Raw genomic sequence first — 23,535 nt, 5'->3', positions numbered from 1 at the left:
ATCACAGTTGGTGTCCTGCTATTTTCAATTTTTACAATCGGTTGTTTCAGTGAGTTTCCTTCACGTTTAGTATGGTCTGTTGTACGCACAACCAACTGACTTCGAGTACGCCGAAAACGACTGCCGCAGTCATCTTCGATAATATAGGAGCGAGGTTGCGATGTACCTTCCACTATTGTCACCGGTTTCCTAACGTCGTTACCAATTAGAGTCGCCTTATCACCCGATAACAAGGGTTTTAACAATTTAGCCGATTTATCATAATGTTTTTTAATTTTCTCTTTGTTCATCATTATAGCTTTGTAATTCTTTTCATTATCTACTTTTTCCCTTAATAGCTCTGCAGTAGTTGGTAATTTTGTATTTAAACGTCTACCCATGAGAATTTGTGCAGGCGAATCCAATCCATTACGTGGTGTTGTTCTAAAATTCAACAAAGACAAATAAAAATCCTGACCTGAATCTATACATTTTTTAAGCAGATTTTTCACACTCTGTACTGTCCTTTCACTTTTACCATTCGACTGTGGGTAATGAGGCGATGACGTCTCATGATGTACTTCCCGATCGTGCATGAACATTTCAAATTCACGTGAGCTGTACGCTGGGCCATTATCAGTCACTAATTGTGCTGGAATGCCGTGACGCGCGAACTGTTCCCTCAAAAAATTAATAACATGCTTAGAGCTAATATTCGCCAACTGTCCGACTTCTACGTAGTTAGAAAAGTAATCGACTAGGATAATATAGCTTTTCTTTCTATATTCAAAAATGTCGGAGGCTAGTTTATGCCAGGGTAGCGCGGGCACAGGGTGCTGTAGAAGCGGTTGCCGGCGCGGTCGAGGCGCGTGTAACGCACACGCTGCGCACCGCCGCACCTCTCGCTCCACATCCTCAGACAGTCCGGGCCAAAACATTACTTCACGCGCGCGTCGTTTGCATTTTTCGATACCTAAATGTCCCTCGTGGACCCTCAACAACATGTCATCTCGTAAAGCACGGGGTATAAAGACACGTTCCCCCTTGAAAATAATCCCTTCTATATAATGAAGTTCCTCGCGATACGGCCAGAACACTTTTATTTTTTCATTTACATCACGTCTATTTTTTGGCCAGCCATGCTTTATGTACTTAATTAAACACCGACAATCACTGTCCGTCTCCGTTTCTTTTTTAATTACCTCCAACTTTTTGTTACTATACGGTATATTTTCTATCATGAAACGTTTGCACGTTAACTTCAGAAGAAACCCGATCATTCATCATTTCATTCAAAGGAGCCCGAGATAGCGTATCTGCAATATACATATTTTTACCCGGAGTATATACAACTTTGAAATTATATCCTTGCACTCTCATCATCATCCTCTGCAACCGAGCTGGAACCGAAACTAGTAGTTTGTTGAATAATGCTTCTAGGGGCTTGTGATCAGTATGTACGGTTACGTCGGACCTACCGTAAATATACTGCCTGAACCGCTCAATCCCAAACACAATAGCTAGCATTTATTTTTCTATGTGTGCATAGCTAGTCTGAGTGTCGGTGAGCGTGAGTGATGCGAACTCTACCGGATGACCGTCCTGTAGCAGCACGGCACCCAGCGCCACACTGGATGCGTCCACCGACACTACTATCGGTACACTCTCACTGTATAGCGCCAGCACGGGCGCACAGCTAAGCTTCATTTTTAGCTTGTCCACAGCTTCGGAATGATGCGATTCCCAGAACCACTCGGATTCCTTTTTCAGTAAGGTCCGTAACACATTCACACTCTCAGAGTAATTAGAAATTTTAGCTAAATAATTAACCATGCCTAAAAATCTCTCTAACGCCTTCCTATCTTTCGGATAAGGCATTTCTAAAATAGCTTTGACTTTTGAGTCATCTGCCCGCATACCATTCGCATCGAACTTATGACCTAGGTAAGTAGTTTCGGGTACACCGAATTTACATTTATCGCGATTAAACTTTATGCCTACTTCCTTAGCACGCTGTAAAAGGCACTCCAACCTCCTATCATGCTCTTCCTTTGTGCGTCCCCATATTATGACGTCATCGATGAAAGACTCCACACCATCTAAGTCTTCCAAATGCTGCCTGAGTTTAGCATGAAACACTTCAGGCGCACAGTATATCCCATACGGCAAACGTAAAAATTGATACCGGCCGAACGGAGTACCGAAGGTGCACAGATCGGCGCTGGCGTCGTCTATCTGTACCATCCAGAACCCACAGCGCGCGTCGAGCACGCTGAACACAGTGGCACCGCGCAGACGCGCTGCCAGCTCAGACACTGTCGGCAACGTGTACTGGGCGCGCCGCACCGCGCGGTTCAGCGGACGGGGGTCTAAACATACACGAATGCCACCGTCCTTTTTTGCGATTAAAACAATTGCATTCACCCAATCGGTCGGATGTGTGACCTTTCTAACCACACCTAACTCTTCCATTCTACGTAACTCGTCCAATAATTTACCTTTAATTCCTAAGGGAATTTTTCTCGTTGGACTAACAACAGGCTGTATGTTTTTATTTATTACAATACTATATTTACCAGGTAATTTTCCTAAACCTTGAAACAAGTCTGAGTACTTATCAATATTTATTACATTAACGTTGCTAATTAATCCCAAAGAAATACAGCTTTCTAAACCGAGTACATTCTGACAGTTTAAATTGGCAACAACAAATGGCAAAAAATAACGTTTGTTATTGAATGTAACACACAGATGTTCAGTAATACCTATAATAGGTAACCTGTTCCCTGTAAAGGAATGTACCCGCTTTGTAAAGGGCTTAAGGCTGTTAATTGCTAAACCCAAATTGAAAAAATCAGTTTTAGACATTACATTAATCATAGACCCCGTATCTATTTTTAACACAATATTTTTTCCTTTATATTTTACAATTTCCACCCATTCATTAGACGACTTACATATGTTATTGTTCCCCGCAATCGTATTCACATAGAACATTTCTTTGCATTTTTCTTCACTATCACTGCTCGATTGAAGATTACTGGTGGCCCGGAGGCCTTTCCAGTTTCACCAGGACAGGTGGGCGAGCAAAGGCTCAGCCAGGAGGGGTGGGATTTGCTAACAGCTGCCCGAGCGCCTCCGAAGGAGACCTAACAACTCAAGAGTAGCTGCTTCGCGAATGAATCTACTACCGGATCGGAATCGCGACCCGCTGAGAAGATCCGGCGAGAAACTCAGCGAGCTGATTCATGGGTTAGGTTGCACGGCGAACTCTTTGTCGAGTTCGACGAGTACGGTTACCGAGGTCCCTAAGCCTGCTCCTAGAGCTGAAGGCGTCTAGTGCAAAGGTTATTGGATCTGATGGATCCGTAAGGACGTGTCTAGGGCGTCGACGGTGACTGGCTCCTGCGTGATCAGGATTCGGGGAGTAGTCAGCGGCGGCTACGATAAGGCGATTATCATGACGCATAGCCCTATCGAAGTACCGTTCCGACGCTGACTTCATGTATTTCTGTATAGATTCGAGGCCCAGGTCGTCGTGTAGGTCAACGTTCCTCACGAACCACGGAGCTCTGACGGCTAACCTGCAAAAGCGGGATTGTAGAGATTGAAGGGTGTCTATGTGTGTGCGGGCCGCGTGAGCGAACACCACACTCGCGTAAGTCATGACGGGCCTTATGCAAGTTTTGTAAAGTGTCACCTTGTTCCGAAGGGACATTTTACTCCGCTTACAGAGCATGGGGTAGAGTCTACCGAGAATAAACGCGGCACGGTCACGGACTGATTTTATATGCGGGCGGAATGTCATCGATGCATCCAGGGTAACGCCCAGGTACTTGACCTTCCTGGCCCAGGGTATGGATTGACTAAAGAGAGTAATCGGGGGTGTGAGATTCCTCCTCCTAATACGGGAGGAAATCCGTGTGGAGCTTCCCCTCTGAAATAGCACCGCAGTACTTTTCGCTGGGTTGATGTCTATGCGCCATTTTCGGAACCACTGTCCTAGGGCTAGGGCTGCGCTCTGAAGCTTCTTCGCGATTAGGGACTTGTTTCTACTGGAATAGTAAACAGTCGTGTCGTCGGCGAATAAAGCTAAATGGGTCGGCGGAGTATCCATACTCAAAAATACCTTACGAATCGCTTTCCTTTGCACACATACTCGCGAAAAATGCCCTTTCTGATCGCACACAAAACACATCGCGTTAACTGCTGGACAACGTTCACCGCCTAGACACCGGCTGTTTCCACATCGCTGACAGGCGCTGCGAGCTGTTCTCTGCCCGCCGTTACTGCCAACTCTTGCGCCGCCTACTCCTCTCGCGCGCTGTCCGCTTCGTTCACCGCTTCTGTTCTGAACTGCAGACACTTGCACACTGTCCGCAGCGCAGTTAATGTATTTACTGTCCTCTTTAGACATCTCGGCCGCCTGACAGAGTTGTAAGGCCTTCACTAGTGTAATATCATCAGTGCGAAGAAGTCGATCTCTCACCGTGTTGTTATTGACACCGCATACGATACGATCACGTAAAAAGCTTTCGTGTAATTCACTGAATTCGCATTGCTGACTCAGTACCCTCAATGCGGTTATGTATTGGTCAATATTTTCGCCATCTTCTTGATCACGGGTGAAGAACTTATACCGTCTTACTATGATATTCGGTTTTGCTCCAAAGTACTTGTCGAACTTATTCAGAGCACAGTCGATATCATCCTCACCTTCACCTTCGTTAAAAGTGAAGGTCGTATAAACCTCATAACCGGCCGATCCTATGAGATTCACCAACAAACTAGCCTGAACTTCTTTAGGCTCTTTGCTCACTCCAGACGCTTTAAGAAATACTTCGAACAGCTTCCGCCATTGCCGCCACGCCTCGGAGCGTGCAGCCGGACCGCCATCGAGTGATAATTCTGCTGGAGGACGCGCGTGTTCCATATTTATGTTGGTTACTTCGATTTAACGTGTATTAAGGTTAAAAACGACGCACCGCTGTCACCATGTAGTGAAACACACGCCAGTTGGTTTCGTACTGATTTATTTTTAAAGACACCCTCACTACGTCATTATAAATATACTACACTGGTAATGTATGTATTTAAGTTGCTGTATAAGCCTCTAACTAGGTAGACTGAAATTAACATTAAATGCAGATTGGGAATCCATCTTTTTTTTTTATTGACCTTGTAGGCAGACGACCATACGGCCCACCTGATGGTGAGTAGTTACCGTCGCCTATGGTCTTCAGCAATGCCAGGAGCAGAGCCAAGCCGCTGCCTGCCGCTTAATACTCTCCACAAGCCTCGTTTGTAGAAGGACATATCATAGCGCTCGGCAAACATCGTGGAGGGGAGCTCATACCAAAGCAGGATGGTACGTGGCAAAAAAAACCTCTGGAAACGCACTGTCGACGAACGTAACGGTTCCAGATAATATGAATGAACTCTGCTCCGATGGCGGGAGGTGCGATTATAAAAAGGAGATGAGGGATCATCTCAAACAATTCCTCAGAGCACTTCCCATGGAACATACGGTACAAAATAGGTACAGAGGGAACCGAAGTCCCTCCGCAGACCCAGAGGTTCCAAACGATCCGTAGTCATAATATTCCTTTCTCTTTTCTACGTTTCATTGTTTGATTCTTGTCGAGAGTTACGACTAAGTGAAGTAGAATGTTCGTGATGAGATGGAGGCAGTACCTGAATAAAGCATGGAAGACAGTGGGTTTTCGACCATGGGTTGCGTGAGAGGCTGACGCAGGGCATAGAAAGGCCCCCAGTTCAGCCTGCGTACGGTCGCTAGGATCCACTGCGCACGACAGGATTTCACACCAGTTGGTGCGATAGCTTCTCGTGGCGGAGTTTAGTAGTGACACTGACCCGGGTTCAGAACCCCTACTGACCAGCAGGCGGTGGCGAAGACCGATTCACTGAGTCTCCCTAGACACCCCTCAACAAATTACGTCTCACGGACTCACACACACTCCGCAAATTCCAAGCATCACAAAGACTCACCACAAACAAGGAAGAGGAAAGAGAAGCAAAACAACCAGTTCTCCAACCCACATGCTGGAACACGGTAGGGCTATTTGACGGCGGTCTCTAGTTGGAAGGTGGTCAATGGGATTTCTAGGATGTTTAGGACTAACCAGAGGTCACTTGAAGGGGATAGGCTTTACGGTTAAAGCTACAAAAGTGGGTAAGCATGAACCCCAAAAATAATAACAGATATAAAAAATAATCATCACTTTTTTAGGTCACAATTTTTTTTTTTATTGCCCTTGTAGGCAGACAAGCGTACGGCCCACCTGATGGTGAGTGGTTACCGTCGCCCATGGACTTCAGCAATGCCAGGGGCAGAGCCAAGCCGCTGCCTATTTTCTATTCAAATTCTATTCTACATTAGCGGATTTCTGAATTATATTTATTTTACTAGGAAATTCATCTCTTTTCTAATAATATAAACAAACTGCCACTGCAAATTTTTCATAGATGGGTAATGAAAAGTGCTGTTGATAATATTTTAAGAACATTTGGTATTTTTTGTTTTCAAGCACGTCATTGTGCAGGAGGTTTTAACGAAAACAATATTGACAAAAAACACCTAAATGCGTTTTGAGAAGTATCGGAGGGTTCTAGACGCAAGCCCCGGGTCATACGCGTCTTTTTTTGAGATGTTCAACACGCTGATTAACAATTTGAATTCAATATGAGTTTCACGTAATCTAGCGTTAACGTTCAATCTGGTTCAATCATTATATGTAACATTACATTATAACATAACATAATATTACTGGTGGTAGGACGTCTTGAGAGTCCGCGCGGGTAGTTACCACCGCGCTGCCTATTTCTGCCGTGAAGCAGTAATGCGTTTCCGTTTGAAGAGCGGGACAGCCGTTGTACTGTTAAATGTGAGACCTAACAAGTCATGTCTCAAGGTGGGTGGCGGCATTTACGTTGTAGATGTCTATGGGCTCCGGTAACCACTTAACAGCAGGTAGGCCGTGAACTCGTCCAACCATCTAAGCAATAAAAAAACACCCCATCCAGTAATCATTGAATAAGCACCTTTAATAGTTCAATTTCACGGCGGCTCTTAGTTTTAAAATAAAGTGTCACACACACTTTAGATAGACGAAGCACACGGCCCACCTGATGATGAGTGATTACCGCATCTCATACATAGGCTGCACTAAAAGTATCGGGAATGGAATATTTCCACGGTTCCTGTCATATTAAAATCTTTTTAATTGAAACTCCTTGGTTTTAAAAAACGAATACCATTTATTTATTTAAAAAAAGATTCTCGGTCTTGTCACGAGGTTTTGTCAAACTTGTTTAGTCGTTGAGAAAATGGAATTGACTCGAGAAAATTCAAGAGCGATGATTTATTATGACTTTCGAAGTGGTTTAACACAAAAACAGTGTGTTGACCGGATGATTTCTGCATTTGGTGATGAAGCCCCATCCAAAACCACAATTTATCGCTGGTTTGCTGAGTTTCAACGTGGACGTGTCAAGCTCAGTGATGATCCCCGTCAAGGTCGTCCAAAAACTGCGGTCACCCAAGAAAACGTTGATGCTGTGCGTAAGCTGATTGAGGAAGATCGACATGTGATATACCGCGAAATTCAGGCAACTTTAGACATTGGTATGAGTCAAATAATCTTGCATGAACAATTAGGTGTAAAAAAGTTGTTTTCCCGATGGATACCGCATTCGCTCTGTGAAGAGCAAAAAGCGGCTCGCGTTACTTGGTGCGTCAGAACTCTCGAAAGATTCCACGCAGGATCCTCAAATGCTGTAGGTATACAACATTGTATCAGGTGACGAATCCTGGATATACGCGTACGAACCCGAAACAAAAAACCAGTCACGAGTTTGGGTGTTCGAAAATGAGTTAAAGCCAACAAAAATTGTTCGTTCACGGAGTGTTGCAAAAAAAATGGTGGCCACGTTTGTCTCCAAAACCGGCCATGTTACGACTATTCCTCTTGAGGGACAAAGAACGGTTAATGCAGAATGGTATGCTAGCATTTGTTTGCCACAGGTCGTTTCTGAACTCCGTAAAGAGAACTGCAACCGCCGCATCATCCTCCATCACGACAATACGAGTTCTCACACCGCGCACAGAACAAAAGAGTTTTTAGAGCAAGAAAACATAGAATTATTAGACCATCCGCCGTGCAGCCCCTACCTAAGCCCTAATGATTTCTATACTTTCCCTAAAATAAAGAATAAATTGCGTGGACAGAGATTTTCATCACCTGAAGAAGTTGTGGACGCCTACAAAACGGCCATTTTGGAGACCCCAACTTCCGAATGGAATGGTTGCTTCAATGATTGGTTCCATCGTATGGAAAAATGTGTCAAAGTTCGCGGAGAATACTTCGAAAAGCAATAAATACATTTTTAAATAGTAATGTTGTCACTTCGTTAATTCCCGAAATTTTCAGTACCGCCCTCGTATATGTCAGCACAGCCATGTCGCTTACGACTCTGCAAATCTCGTTTGAAGAACATGTCATAGCCACTGAAGTAAGGTCTATGGTCATAGCGCTCAGAAACACTACGGCGGCCGCCGCGATTTACAAACTGTCGATACGGGCACATCAGACACATCTCCTACTCTTTAAAATCACGACTTCATTAATTCAGGAGTTCATAAATACATAATAAAACCCTTTTCATTACATCCTTCGGTCGCTTTTTTTCAAGTCGTACCATCAATGGAGAACTGATTCGTCGTTACAAAATAAAACAACAATAGAAATAATTTATATTTCTCGAGGAATATAATAAAATTACACAATTACATACACGTATCTATTATTATACACACATTATTGTACATACTTTTTAATTTTTAAATCCATCAAAATCACATCTTATAGATTTATAAAGAAATGTAAATATTATTATTATATTTTTACATATAGATGGCATTCTCTCGCGATAATAAATACAAAAACAAAGAACGTTTTCAAACGAATAACAGTTTAATGACCTGAATAACTATAAAATTTTAGGAAACTGCAGGCGCCGTCCTCCTTCGATTAAGAAACCAGTGCTTGCATTGGATCGGACGACCAATGAACCAAAATCAGATAAATCAATAATTTCAGTTTGACAAATTATTTGAAATCCCACCTTCTCCTTTTCCTTATCTCCCAGAAAATAACTTCCTTACGAATAAAGACATTCATGGACATTTATCTTTAAATGACACGGGTCTGGAATAAAGTCGACGAAGACATTTCCTGGGCGCTTTAATGAACGAAGCTTGAAATTTCTGATCAGTCGCAGGCAGTTTACTGGTGGTGAGTCCACACGAGTGGGTACCACCGCCCTGCCACTTTCTGCCGTGAAGCTGTAATGCGTTTCGGTTTGAAGGGTGGGGCAGCCGTCGTAACTATACTGAGACTTTAGAACTTATATCTCAAGGTGGGTGGCGCATTTACGTTGTAGATGTCTATAGGCACCACTTAACACCAGGTGGGATGTGAGCTCGTCCACCCATCTAAGCAATAAAAAATAAAATAAAAAAAGCCGTCATTGTAAGCGTGTAGCCAGATTACACTATGACTTCACGATGACAAAGTTATTTAAAGTTTAGATCTTTATAATCTATACTTATATACTTATAATATTATAAAGAGGAAAGATTTGTTAGTTTGTTTGTTTCGAATAGGCTCCGAAACTACTGGACCGATTTGAAAAATTCTTTTTCCATTAGAAGCCGACATTGTCCCTGATGAACATAGACTACTTTTTTTATTTTATTTTTTTGGTTTCATGTGTGTTTTAATGTTTCCGAAGCGAAGCGAGGGCGGGTCGCTAGTCATAGTAATAAAGCACAATCATATGAATCACTGAAACCTGGCCCAGTGTCCAGTTGCTAAATGTATAATAGCACTATCATTACATTGACGGTACCTAAAACCTTAGTTGCAGTGCCAAATGCAATTTCAATTCCAAAGGAAATGAGCGGGTAGTTCGAAGAGAGCGCGTAGGGTGCTGTGAAGTTGAAACGACTCATGTTTCTCAGTTCGGAAAGAGAATGTTGTTGAAATTACAATATAATCTAGCATTAGCCTTACGAGCTGACATATTTTATTTCCAACACTGTTACGGAAAATAACTTCTCTTTTGTGTGCTTTTTTTGCTTTTTTTTTTACTTAGGTGACTAAGAAATATACGATAGGTATATAGAAAAAAAAGGTAGGCACATTTGTTCTGACACTTCTTTTTAGAATTATGGCTTATTTGTTCAAGTAAAGTTTTTTGGAGTTTAAATTGTAATTCAAATACTGTTATTGGATTCTTTATTTTGAAAACGGGTAAATTAAAGACATAAAATAAAACTCTCTATAGGTAGTTAAGTAAAATAAATGGCTTGTCAATTCACACCGCCTTAATTACTTAATGATTGTCGTATTCCAGAGCTCTCATAGTACGAAACAGGGCCTTCCCACTTTCATTACCAATGTCCATGATTTTACACAAGATGTCTGAAAACTTAATAACTTGTCGTCGTGATTTCGCCACACATTGCGTAGCGGGTCTGCAGTGCGTCAACTCATCTAGATTACGTGATTATTAAAAACTAGCAATGAACACGATGCTAGTTCCACGTGAGTAAAATGTACGCGGCATGTGGTGAATCGCACACAGCTAAACACGCAGATAGGTCACGGTAGAGCGCACTAGTATAAGTAGAAAAACAGAAATGGCTCTAGCTACGTGCGGACTCTGAACTGCTTGCTAAGAGACCTTGTGACGCCAAGAACTGAACGTCTACTCTCATGACGGATGTGCAGTACTGGTCCGTCTTCTATTTATTTTCCAGAGACAGAATCTTCTTGAACCTTTTTTTGCTAACTTTCGTGATTATGTTTTAAAGCATACGTTTGCTCGTCCTTTGTGATAACAAACTAGACGAAAGAAACGTTCCCGACAAAGGCAGTCCTGGAAGGAATTACATTGGCGTCCGAATTCATTTCTTATTGTCCCTTGCAGTGTACGCAATGTACCATAAATAAAAACCAGCTCACTCGGGGTCAACGACCTGAGACAACGCGGCGAGGCGGGGCAGGGCGGCTGTCAACTACCTTCACAAAGTATGTACTCATTTATTAACTTTGCTCTTCGCTTTTACGAAGCTATTCATTACGCTATACCCTTTTCGATTTCAGGAAGGTTTCCCGGGGACCCATGCAGGAATTTCAGTAAATTTGAACGCAGTTGATAACGAAGATAATACATAAACATCTCGGCTGTAAAGTCAACAAAATAGCGCTTAAACCGACAGGAGCTTCGTCCGTCGATTAAATTTACAAAACGAAAACACTAATTACACGCGAAATAAATAAATTAACAACTTACAAACTAAATAGTTATATTTTTGAAAAATAAAATAAAACATACATTTTTATCAGATGTAATATGCTGTTTTTGATACACCGTTGGGTCATCACCAAGTTTCGCGTGTTCGTCTCAGAACCGAAGCGAACAATAACATAACGGGCTTGATGGATTCAGGAAGTCGGTAGTGAAGTCCTTATGATGAGACCTGATGCGAGTGGACTCGTCGGGGATCTGGACGCTGGGCGAGGACGAAGTCTTCACTTATTTTAAATGTACCTCAATGAATACTAATCATAACTATGATCTAAATTGGCAATATTATTGAAAAATCACCCCTTAGGACTCTAGAATGAAAGTTTACAATGGGTTCCAGTCATCACCAGCTAGACTTTCAACAACTTTACTTAGCTCTAACTAAGGTATCGTGGAAGAGCACACTATTGTAATTAGAGTTTTTTCTTTCAAATTCTTTAAACTCGTGCAATCAAGAAGATGATTGTAAAGAGAAGCCAATAAAGGGAAGAGAGAATTCCCCTGATGCCGAATCTTCGTCCTCGGTCCCGGGTACAAAGACAGCATATTTCATGTGATAAAACAATCATTATAACTTTATTTTTAAATTTGTGCGACGAATGGCTAGAACTCTATCATTACGGCACGCAACGATACGAGGGTAGGCAGAGAGTAGCAAAGTACACATAATATATTTTATAATATTTTTCTTAAATTTGTTAATTAGCCTAGTCTCCTGGAGACTACTCGAAGTCGCGATTGCATTAGTATAACGGCTACCCACGCCACGCTGAGATAACTGTGGGCGCTGGTAACCACTTAACACCGGATGGTCCATCAGCTCGACCATTAAGGAAATAAATAAAAATTAAAATCACTCCCTACAAAAGGGAGGTCCGACTATAAAAATAGACATATTACTTATTAATATTCAAACAATATGTGCAGAGTCAAATTATTGATATCGAGTCAAATAATATTTGGGCAGTTGTGTATCGTTCACACGATTCGATTCTAGTCGTCCGAGCGCTAACATTGATCGACCAGAATCGTCCCGTGTGAACAGACCGTGCGCGGACCACAGCGTCCACAGATGGTAGCGGTTCGTGTGCAACTACCGCTGGCTCTAAGCGCTGAAGCAGGCGACCCAACCGTGTGACTTTCCTTCAACGACTCTGCCTACCCCACTAAAAACCCGCCTATAAATCTGGCAAACAAGCCTTTTCGTAAAGACACAGCACTTTATGAATCAACTCATACTGTTCAGAATTTTGCACCATTCCACCTCTGTTCAACCGCATGTTACAAACTATGCCCAAAACGTCAACTTTCTGCTCCGTCGTCAGCTGTTTTATACCATTCAAGATGGCAATTAAGCAGCCCGTTCTGCCAATACCGGCAGAACAGTGTATTATAGTGGGAGGCGATAGGCACTCCCCTTTCAAGTCTAAAGGGGTAGAGGCATCTACGACCATTTCGCAGGGTACTGGGTTGTCTATTGGAGGAAAAACGAATTTCGAGCTCTGCTTGGGGCTGTCGCGCCTGCAGGGTTCACAAGGGCCGTCGGCCTCACAGCTGAAGTTGTGCGCGGTCTCTTTGAGAACGTCCAGACTTAAATTCAGCAGGGCATTAACGTCCTTAGGGCATTTATGATCCGCCCAGTTGTGGAACCAATAGTGGTAAACGATGACATCGCTCTGCGCTGAGCGAACGGCACTTAAACTTTCACTGTCCAGTGTTTTATCACAATCACTATGAATATACTTTACGCTTAATTTCCTAATTGTATATCCTGATTTTTTTACTATTCCACAGTTCTTGACGCTAAATGTAGAGTTGTCCTCGCCACTGTCCACTAAAAGTTCATCGTTAAGTTCTAAAGGAAAGTATTTTTCACATTTCTGTCGGTTGTTCTCTATAAAATTCGTGAGCATCACTACTTTCTGGACGTTTTGTTCCGGGTCAGGGTCTCGGAGACGGCTGCGGAAGTCCAGGGTGTTCTGGTAGACCATGGACCAGAAGTCGTACATAGTATTCTGTAGAGGACCCTGGGTTGCTATGTATGTATTTTTGGTGTATTCATGCCCCTAAAAGACAAATGTAATTACATATTTATATTCATTAGATTATTGAATTTGTCGTGCACTAATTGGTATTGCTCATCATAGAATTACGCCACAAAGCATTAATGTGTTCCACTTCGAAGTAGATATTTAAACGCCAACTAAGGCGTTCGTGAAAATCGAGCAAAATGCAATGGATTCTTAATGCATTCTCAATTGATTGAGAATAACAGATACTCATGTTTGAAACATATAAAGTTTTACGGGTTAGCTATTAACTAGCATTTCTTCCACTAGCTTAAGACACAGTGAGTTTCTAATGATAGCTACTCGAGATATATGGTTGGATATCTATGATTTAAAATAATTCTAATTTGATCCTAATATATAGTTCGACCGTTTTGGAAGAAGATTTAGTTGAATAATTGATCTAATAATTCTAATCTCCGCAAAGAAAAAGCTACCAACCACATATTTCAATAATTTTTTAGTCCTGTAAGACCCGTACGGTAACACTCGAGACTGGAACAAATTACGTGGTGGAAGGCAGCGCCCTGGCCGTCTAATAATATGCCGCGGCGGACTGGGAGCTGCTTACCAGTCCCTTAATAAGAGCAAAGACAAAACCCTACCTTTATAAAGTTGGCATTGATGTAACCCTCAGTAGTTCCGCTCTCATTCCTCAAGATGAATCGGGAATGTTCGTTAGGGAGGATCGTCTTGTATCTGTTCTTGGTATGAGACCCGGAAACTATGGGCTTCTCCTGAAAATTCGTCGGCATGTCCCAAAATTCCTTGTGCAAGTTCCTCAGGAGTGACTTTTGATACTCGGAGCACGGCTGGGACGATACCAACTCTGGTATGACTGTTTGTGGGTTTTCCAGGCCGACTTCCTCCACTCGACCGGAACAGCAATTTTGACCTTCTGAACTGTTGTGGCATTTTACTTTAGAATAGCCATTTTGGAAAACTTCATTCAAATCTTTCAGCTGTTTTCTGGTCAAAACACTGGACGCATTTTGAAGATGCTGCATATTCGCTAAGTACATTCTAAAGTCTTCTGAAGTGCTCTGAGGACTCAAAGGTTTCGTTGTGATATTCCTCACAAAGCCAGGTTGGAACTGATCATCTTGACGTCCAAAGGCATATATGATTTCGTTATCTTGATCCCCACAGATGTAAGTCAAGTTCTGAGGATAGTCCGACGACTCCACGTACGAAGAGGACCAGAGATTATCGTGGGATCCAAAACCAAGTCCTTTCTCGTTCGATCTCAATCGTGTTCTATTCTTATAAGACTTTGGTATTAAGTTCTCAGTGCTCAAAGATTTCCGATGTTTGTCTCTGTGCGGTAGGTCTTTGAGGCTCGGCTCCAGCAGGGTTTCGTCAATCTCAATATCTCTTGGTTCTTGAGGCTGAATGTTCAAGGTAAGAGAGGTGTTGGAATTGCGTCGTTCTAAAATACCCTTCCTAGGTTCGGCATCGATGCTGTGGTTACTATTGTACCTACTCAAATTGCAACTGGAACCGTTTAGGTTGTAATTTGAGATGCTCAATCCTCGATTCCCAACAGTCAACTGAGGATTCGAATTATTAATGTTTAAAGTCAAGGACGTATTGGAGCTTCGTCTCTCTAATAAACCCTTCTTCTGTCCCGCTTTAGCTTCTTTGTTTAAAGACGTGTTGCTAGAATGTCTACTTAGCGGCACACTCGAATTAATGTTTAAAGTCAAGCTATTGTTGGAGCCGCGGCGCTGGAGCAAACAATTTTTCGAGCTCTCACCGGATAAATTGGTGTTCGAAGAACATATCACCCGCGTTGTGGGCGTCAAGTGCTCCGTGTTCATTAAAGAAACGTTAGAATCTCGTCGTTCTAGAGAGAACTTCTTTTGTCTATCCGAATTTAGGCTGAAGTTCGAAACGCTGGTCCGCACTGTGGCCAGGTTGTGACAAGACGCGCCCGCGCTGCTGAGAGAGCAGTTTGAGCCCTGGAGACTGTGAGTGCTTAACATTAAACTTTGGTTTGAATTCCTTCTGTGTAATTTCTTTACAAGTTTTTCGTCGTCCGCGCTAGGTTCGAAATCGTCGGACGGAACTCCTTCGGGAAGAGTCTTCAAGTTAGTGCTCGAAACGCTTAAATTCTGTTTGTAATTTAACAGATTTGAGCCCAAACTCGGTCCGGTGTCGAGTTGGAATCTATTGTCGGTTCCGCATATGTTGATTTCTGGTGCATTTTCAGCGAAGTCGGACATGTTTTCGTCAAACGAACCCATGGTACGAGACCCGGCTCGGGATGTGCTCGGCTGGTATAACATTAAACTAGCGTGGTTTTCCCTCAAGTAAATCCCGCTGTCTTGAGCCTTCATAAGCAAACGCCGTTGGTCTGCGTTTGGCTGAATGGAACTATACCCTAATTTTCCACCAGAAAAATCGTGTTTTAACGATTTCTGTGCTAGTATCCTTTTCAGCTGTCTCTTCGGAGTATTCGGTACCGATATCGAATTTTGGGGAACGTCCAAAGACTTCTTCTGGGGTAAAGACAAATTGACGGTCTCCGAGGAGTCCAGAGAAGTGGCTTTAACTTTTAATGTGGGCGTTTTCACTTTCTTCTCTTCGGCATTAGTGTATAACTTTTCGAATTCTAATAATTCCTTTTCAAGTTCTGTGTCGCGCTTTGTCAAATCGATTGTTAGATTTCGTAGATTCTTGCTTTTAGGTTTCATCTGGGTGTCAGCTGATGTGGTCGCTCCTTCCTCGGAGGTTACAGTAATCTCGAACTCCTTGGGCGAGAACCTCGGCATGTCAATAAAAGATTGGGTATCAGAACTCTGTCTCAAGCTCTTTTTTTGCTTCACTGGAGATTTGGGTTCCTGTTTCTCCTGTTCATCTTCAAACTTAAAGACGGGACGTTCAGAGCTTGGAGTTTTTTGGTGGCGTTCCATACTCTCATAGGAAGTGCTGATGTCATGGTTCTTGTATGCTTCGTTCATTTGATCCTTTATCTGTTTCGCTATCGGAAGCCCAAGGTTCTGTTCTATGATCTTAGCGTTTTCAGAGTCTAAAGATATAGACTTCAGCCTCTGTCGTCTCGCGTGCGCAGAGTTCGAAGGGCTGGGCGTTAATTCGTTCGGTTTCTCGTCGATTTTACTATCAAGCTTTACAGATTCTAGCTTCATGCAGCAATCTACCACGTCCTTCTCTTTGGTCTCATTGTTTTCTTCCTTTACGTTCAATTCAATCATTTTGTAGTTTGTATCACAGCTATTATGCCGTCTGTACTTTCTCGCGTCCATGTCAGCGGGAGGAGTGAATCTTTCGCGTTCTATAGAATTTCTTCCTCCATATTTCTTGGGTCTGGGTGACATTCTAGATCCTTCTTCTGCCCCACCCGACTGATCGAAGGTAAAATAGTTTTCTTTATTGTACATTAGCACTTTGGGACTTGGCCTCGAACTCAGAATCTTTGGTGAACTAGGCTTGTCGGCTAGGCCGTTCCTATTAATATGGTCTCCGAGCGTCCTGGGAGACTGTGGCACTTCTGGTTCACGAGGAGTCTCCGGAAAGAATTTCGGTGATCTGACACTGTCGTAATAGACTGATTTCGGTGACGGTTCCGCGAAGAACATAGGAGATACAGTTTCTGGAGGCGTAAAGAATCTTGGAGAACTAATGGCATCCACGAAAACCCTCGGAGAGAAATTAAATTTAGGAGCAGACGATTTCTCTTTCGCCGAACTACATTCGAGGACACGGGGAGAATTCTGAAGCTCCACTCTCTCCTGCTGACTCTCCAGACCTTCGCTAACGCTACACATGTTTAATCTGGTGCTAACGGACTTAAATCTCCTCAAGTTGTTGGGTGACGTTTCCTGGCTGCCACTGGTGTCCTTCGGAGACATTGCATCACTCATATCGGCTGTGTCTGTTAACTTTTGTAGGGTATCAGGATCGAAACCGAAAACTTTTTGAGATTTAGCGCTCGTTACGAACGGAGACTTCTCGTCCTTCTCCAACGAAGGAGATCGGGTTGCACTGAATTTCTTGGCTCTGGATTCCTGGGACAAATCGCTCCCTAGATCGGCGTTAACGATCTGAGCAAATTGCCTGGGAATCGAATTTGCAAACTTGTAATCGACGGGCCGTTTGTGGATCCACTGTTCGGGCAGAGGCAACTTCGGTATACCTCTCAGTTCGTTCGACGTGCCGGGGATTTGGGAGCCTGTAGGTTGTGGACTCTGACTAGATTGAGCTATTGTCGTTTGTGTGGAGTTCTGTACGATAATAATCTGTGGAGGCGAGGGGTCGTCTGCGGGAGCTCCAGCGAGCGACGCCAGGGTACGTTTCGCAGGGAGTGGGGGTGTTAGATAGGGAAGAGAGGGATGTGTCACTCGAGAGGGCTGCGGGGGGCGGGGTGGCAGCGAGACGCGGACTACGTGTACCTGGAAACATAAATACCCTTATCAGTTTTTGATTACTTTACAATAATGTACCTAAGAAACATCTTTTTAAATTGTGTATAACGTTTTTGTTTTGAAGAGAATAGTGTACCTAGTAGTACAAAACCAGAGATTCTACTACAAAAATAGTTTATTGCGATACTAGCAATTAGAAAGCTTAAAAATATTTTTCATTGTTAAATTTAGTTCCACGTCTCCATTTTTGCATTGTACAATCAACAATATAATATTCTTGCTGCAATCAAACATTACGAGTGTCACCTCAAAACCGAATTAATTACCGGATATCTTTAATGAAGATATTGACTACGGCTAGACATTGAACCCGGATGCTGGTACAGCAGTATTTTAATATAACTAGTCAGGTCATAAGTATTGTCACACAGTAAAAACTTTTCTTTTAGAATGCTGGCCACAAAAAAGTTTATTGAATTCGAATTTCGAATTGTTCATGAAAATAAAAATGTATACTTTTAGAATTTTACTCATTTTTAAATATGGAGTGGACGCTTAAAGAAGACCGTGTTGCAGTTATTGCGTTGCATCGTTACGGTTACGCGCCAATTCAAACTTTTAACATACTGAAAATTTTGAATATAACCAAAAGATTCGTTTATCGTACCATCAAACGATACAATGAAGACTCTAGTGTAGATGACAGGTCAAGAAGTGGTCGCCCTCGGTCTGTTAGGACTCCAGCAGTGATAAAAGCTGTGAAGGCGCGAATTCAAAAAAATCCCAAACGTAAGCAGAAACTGTTGGCCCTTCAGGTGGGGTTAAGCAGAACCACGGTGAAAAGGGTGTTAAATGAAGACTTAGGGCTTCGGGCATATCGAAGAAAAACAGGACATCGTTTGAATGCTCGTCTAATGGACCTGAGACTGAAGAGATACCGCGCTTTGTTGAAGCGGTACGCGGGAAAAAATATCGGGAAATTCTTTTTTCGGATGAAAAAATTTTTACCGTAGAAGAGAGCTACAGCAAACAAAATGATAAGGTGTACGCACACAGTAGTGAAGAAGCGAGCAACCGTATTCCGCGTGTCCAACGAGATCATTTTCCATCCTCGCTCATGGTATGGTTGGGAGTTTCTTATTGGGGCTTAACAGAGGTACATTTTTGTGAGAAAGGTGTAAAAACGAATGCAGTTGTGTATCAAAATACAGTCCTGACGAACCTTGTGGAACCTGTTTCTCATACCATGTTCAATAACAGGCACTGGGTATTCCAACAAGATTCGGCGCCAGCTCATAGAGCGAAGAGCACACAAGACTGGCTGGCGGCGCGTGAAATCGACTTCATCCGGCACGAAGACTGGCCCTCCTCCAGTCCAGATTTGAATCCGTTAGATTACAAGATATGGCAACACTTGGAGGAAAAGGCGTGCTCAAAGCCTCATCCCAATTTGGAGTCACTCAAGACCTCCTTGATTAAGGCAGCCGCCGATATTGACATGGACCTCGTTCGTGCTGCAATAGACGACTGGCCGCGCAGATTGAAGGCCTGTATTCAAAATCACGGAGGCCATTTTGAATAAACTTTAGTGTCATAAGAATCTATGTTTTGTTAAGTTCATTTTGGTATATGAATGGTTACATAATGAATAAACTTGTTTCAATTATTTTACATTAAACATGTGACAGAATTTATGACCTGGCTAGGTATATTTTTTCGTTTAAATTAATAAGCTCTTGGGAGAGTCAGTATGTTTTCTTTTATTGCTTAGATGGGTGGACGAGCTCACAGCCCACCTGGTGTTAAGTGGTTGCTGGAGCTCATAGACATCTACAACGTAAATGCGCCACCCACCTTGAGATATGAGTTCTGAGGTCTCAGTATAGTTACAACGGCTGCCCCGTCCTTCAAACCGAAACGCATTACGAAATAGGCGGGGTGGTGGTACCTTTCCGTGAGGACTCACAAGAGGTCCTACCACCAGTGATATATGAGTGGTACGTCATCTGTGCGTTACCGCGAGCTGTTGCGTGGGCTTGTTGTGTCGTCTCCGGCAGCGCGCCAACACGAGCAGCAGGACGGCGGCGGCGGCCAGCAAGCCGCAGCACCAGCCGGCCCCGCCCACCCACATCGCGCCGCCCTCACATCTGTACAACAGAGAAACAACAACTTTCAGCTGCCATCAAATGTTGATCTTGCATTAGGCTCAATAATATTATTGTAGCATATTACTCCACCGTTCAAACCAAAACGACTAATTCTGTTGTGGAATAAATAATCCAAGTAGTGGTGATCACTAGTGCAGTCTCACAATAATAATAAGTACACGAATGTATAAAATTAGCATCTATGAATGATGAAAATAATGTAATATTTATATTCATATATATGAGTCAATGTGTGCATTTCCCCTCCTGCTCTTTCTTGTGTTGTGTACCTTTACGGAGCACTTTGGTTTGGACTATGTTCCTCCTTTCTTTCCTGTCCTCTGTGCAGTGGAAAGCGACATTGATACTGGATTCCAATGTCATTCCAATTCATTGAGTCATTGAGTCCAAAAAGCCTAGATCAATGTCAATGAAATCTTCAGGAAATTTTTAGATTGAGCTAAGTCAATCCCATGCTCACAAAAATGCTAACCGGCCCCAAAAGCAAGTTAAAAACAGAGTAACTGACCTGACCTTACAGTTCCTGAATGGTTTCAGATCAATATGATAATGTTTTAAAGTTTTTTCAATCATAATTATTGAACTTCTAAATTTTATTTTTTTTATTTTTTATTCTCAGCTATTTATTGTTCCTACTATTTATCTAGGAAGAATTTCCATCCTTATAAAAATTCCTATATTAAACCATAATAATAATAACATCACTAACTGAGTAAGATATTTGTGTTATGTACTATTATCATCTTATTTGATGCCTACGTTCGAGAAAGAAACTTAAGATATCAGTAGCACCTGCTTACATCTTCATGTAACTATCATTATTAGTAGATCAGGCTACTTTTTCTTATCGCTTAGATGGGTGGATGAGCTTACAGCACCCATGGTGTAAAATCTCAATTTCTACAGTACAATGGCAGCCTCATCTTTCAACCAAAAACACATTACTGTTTCACAGCAGAAATAGGCAAGGTAGTGGTACCTTTATGTGCAGACTCACAAAATGTTTTACCGCCAGTAATTACACAAATTATAATTTTACAGGTTTGATTTTTATTACAATGTGTTATTTCTTCACCGTGGAAGTCAAATAGTGAACATTTGTTAAGTACATATTTCATTAGAAAGATTGGTACCTTGCCTGTATGATTCAAACACTATTAAATCACTTGATATGAATGCACCAGGTGCCTTATCCTTTAAGCCATGAAGACTTTGAGTCCTGGAGAGACTGCATCCAATACTGGACATGCGCCTCCCCAAAAGATCACCACAATGTGTGGTCCTGCACTATCTGCAACCTTCAACAGGACATTGATCCACCTTAAGGTGGCCTATCCACACGATATCTTCCAGCATACAATTGGAACTCGAAGCACACACACACGCAAAGGCATACAAGTAAAAATAGTGGTTTTTATTTATTTAAATTAGATAGTATGTAGTTAGCTCTACATTCAAATACAATTGACAAATAAGACGGTTTTTATCATATTTAAATCACCTTTGCTAACATCTAATGAACAGGGAATATTTTACTGCAAGCATGTGTCATGTATCACTAAGTAGATTGTATACAAGATAAGATATTTTGTAATAGATAATCCCTTAGAAAATACTATTTGCAGCATATTTAACACTTCAAATAGTGTTTTTCATAAATATTTGTGTAAACTTTCATTCTGGCAACTTTTAATCCAAACTAGAACATATTTTTTCCATTTATGTAATTAATATTTCAAAACAAATTTCCTGTACTAAATACATATATACAAAAAGTGCATAAAAACACTTAGTCACTGTTATCATGTTTACAAACACGATATATATACTCAATTACCTAATATTAAAACTATGAAGAGGAACATTGATAAAATTTATAATGTAAAGAAAATAAACCAATAAAGTAAATACAGTTTAATACGATTTTATTCGTCTATTTAAATAAATATCGTGTTGTTATTAAGGCTGACCTCGAATGAAAAGTACTATCAAGGCACAGTGCAACGATACGAATTAATTTAGAACAAATTTTGTGTTTTTGACAACCAATTTTTAGAAAAAATTTCAGTGACTTGTACCCCTTGGCGGAAATTAATTTCATACAAACTATCGGAAGTATTGCTTCTTATATACCGTTGTGTACGTGTACAGCGTATTTGTTACTGATTAATGACTAAAAAAGTATTTACCGTGCATTTATTTGGCTGTAGAAGAACGACCTTAGAGGACTTGACAATCATATAAATTACGCTAAAATTAATCACTAGACACTTGAACAGTATATGTAGAACACGTCACCAGCACTGATTAAGCACTTTAACGTGATTTTCCGTGAATTTCAACACGTTTTCGAAATAATTTCTCGCTAAGATAGTTTTGACAAGAGATGAATCGGCCATTTTTTTTCTGGCGACAACAAAAGATAAAATGTTGCTACATCACCAACTTATATTCCTTACTTATTCAATTCTTCCTTCATTTTGTTTTATTAAAATTAAACACTATATATAGTTACATCATTCAATTTAAAAATCACTGCTACTTTTGAAAAACTAACTACTTATAACAACTAATTAAAAACAACAATGTCAAACACATTGTGTGTAACATAAACAGAAACAATTTCAGAAATATTTTTTTTTTGTTTCACTTGTTTGCATTTCCAAAAACTCCCTATTATTAGGTAAAACTGAGTTAATCAAGTACCGAGGGTTGTAAAGTGCTTTATGAAAGGCATCCAATGCACATGCGCGATATACTCTTTCTGGGGCACTGGGCCATCGACTCGCCCTGGAACCACCTCCTAGGTCACAAGATACTTACGGTTTACTATTTAGGTCGCGAATCTATACCATTTATTATCTTGTATACCTATTGATATCAGTGACACATACAGTCACTTAAATTTACGTTAAATATATACTCGTAATTTACCTAACTATTACTTATGTACTACTATTATATTTTATCTTAATATATTATTGTAGTCCTCTTAAATAGTAAATAAAATAATAATATTTTACGATTTTTTTTACATCTAATAAGTTGTCGATTATTAAAATGTAAATAGATTGAAGCCACGGCTCGTATGTGTGAATGAATTTCCCTACGTCCAACCTTCACACTACTGAATGAATGAGTACTCAATGAAAGCCTGGCTCATTCTAAAATGATTTTAGTACCTACATACGAAAACTCGCGTCGAAAGAGATTTTAATGTCATTATAGCGTCGTGCCATATTATTATCTTGCTTTAATACAATAGCAAGTACACCATCTATGTGCGGTCCGTCATTACAGTAATATTCACTCAATGAGCTATTCTCGCAATTCTAAACATAAGCAGCATGATAAATAAGTTATGTATGTTGATCCCTTAATGATACACAAATTGTTGGGGCATTCACACCTATCGATACAAGTGTATCGCGCTTCCTACCGTTAGGCTACGCTCCGGCAGCCAATCAAGCAATTGAATTCTTACCATAGCTCCCTTACCACTACACCCGCAGACCGCCAGCCTTATCGCCTGAGTTCTCT

The 23,535-nt window shown here is 41.5% G+C and overlaps 1 protein-coding gene across 1 annotated transcript; it reads right to left on the bottom strand.

The window, feature by feature from the left end:
- Positions 1 to 10,269: 10,269 nt before the first annotated feature.
- PTP-ER (Protein tyrosine phosphatase-ERK/Enhancer of Ras1) lies at positions 10,270 to 22,415 on the bottom strand. Its single transcript, XM_089737697.1, has 4 exons — positions 22,185 to 22,415; positions 19,845 to 19,974; positions 14,048 to 17,854; positions 10,270 to 13,439 (listed from the first exon to the last, which is right to left on the bottom strand). The coding sequence occupies exons 2-4, from the start codon at positions 19,956 to 19,958 to the stop codon at positions 12,552 to 12,554; spliced, it is 4,809 nt and encodes a 1,602-aa protein (XP_089593823.1). The 5' UTR covers positions 19,959 to 19,974; positions 22,185 to 22,415; the 3' UTR covers positions 10,270 to 12,551.
- Between the last annotated feature and the right edge of the window lie 1,120 nt (positions 22,416 to 23,535).

Source organism: Bombyx mandarina, chromosome 23, assembly GCF_030267445.1.
Source record: "Bombyx mandarina strain Sakado chromosome 23, ASM3026744v2".
In the NCBI taxonomy this organism is placed as follows: Eukaryota; Metazoa; Arthropoda; class Insecta; order Lepidoptera; family Bombycidae; genus Bombyx; species Bombyx mandarina.
This window is presented reverse-complemented; position numbering and strand designations above follow the sequence as displayed.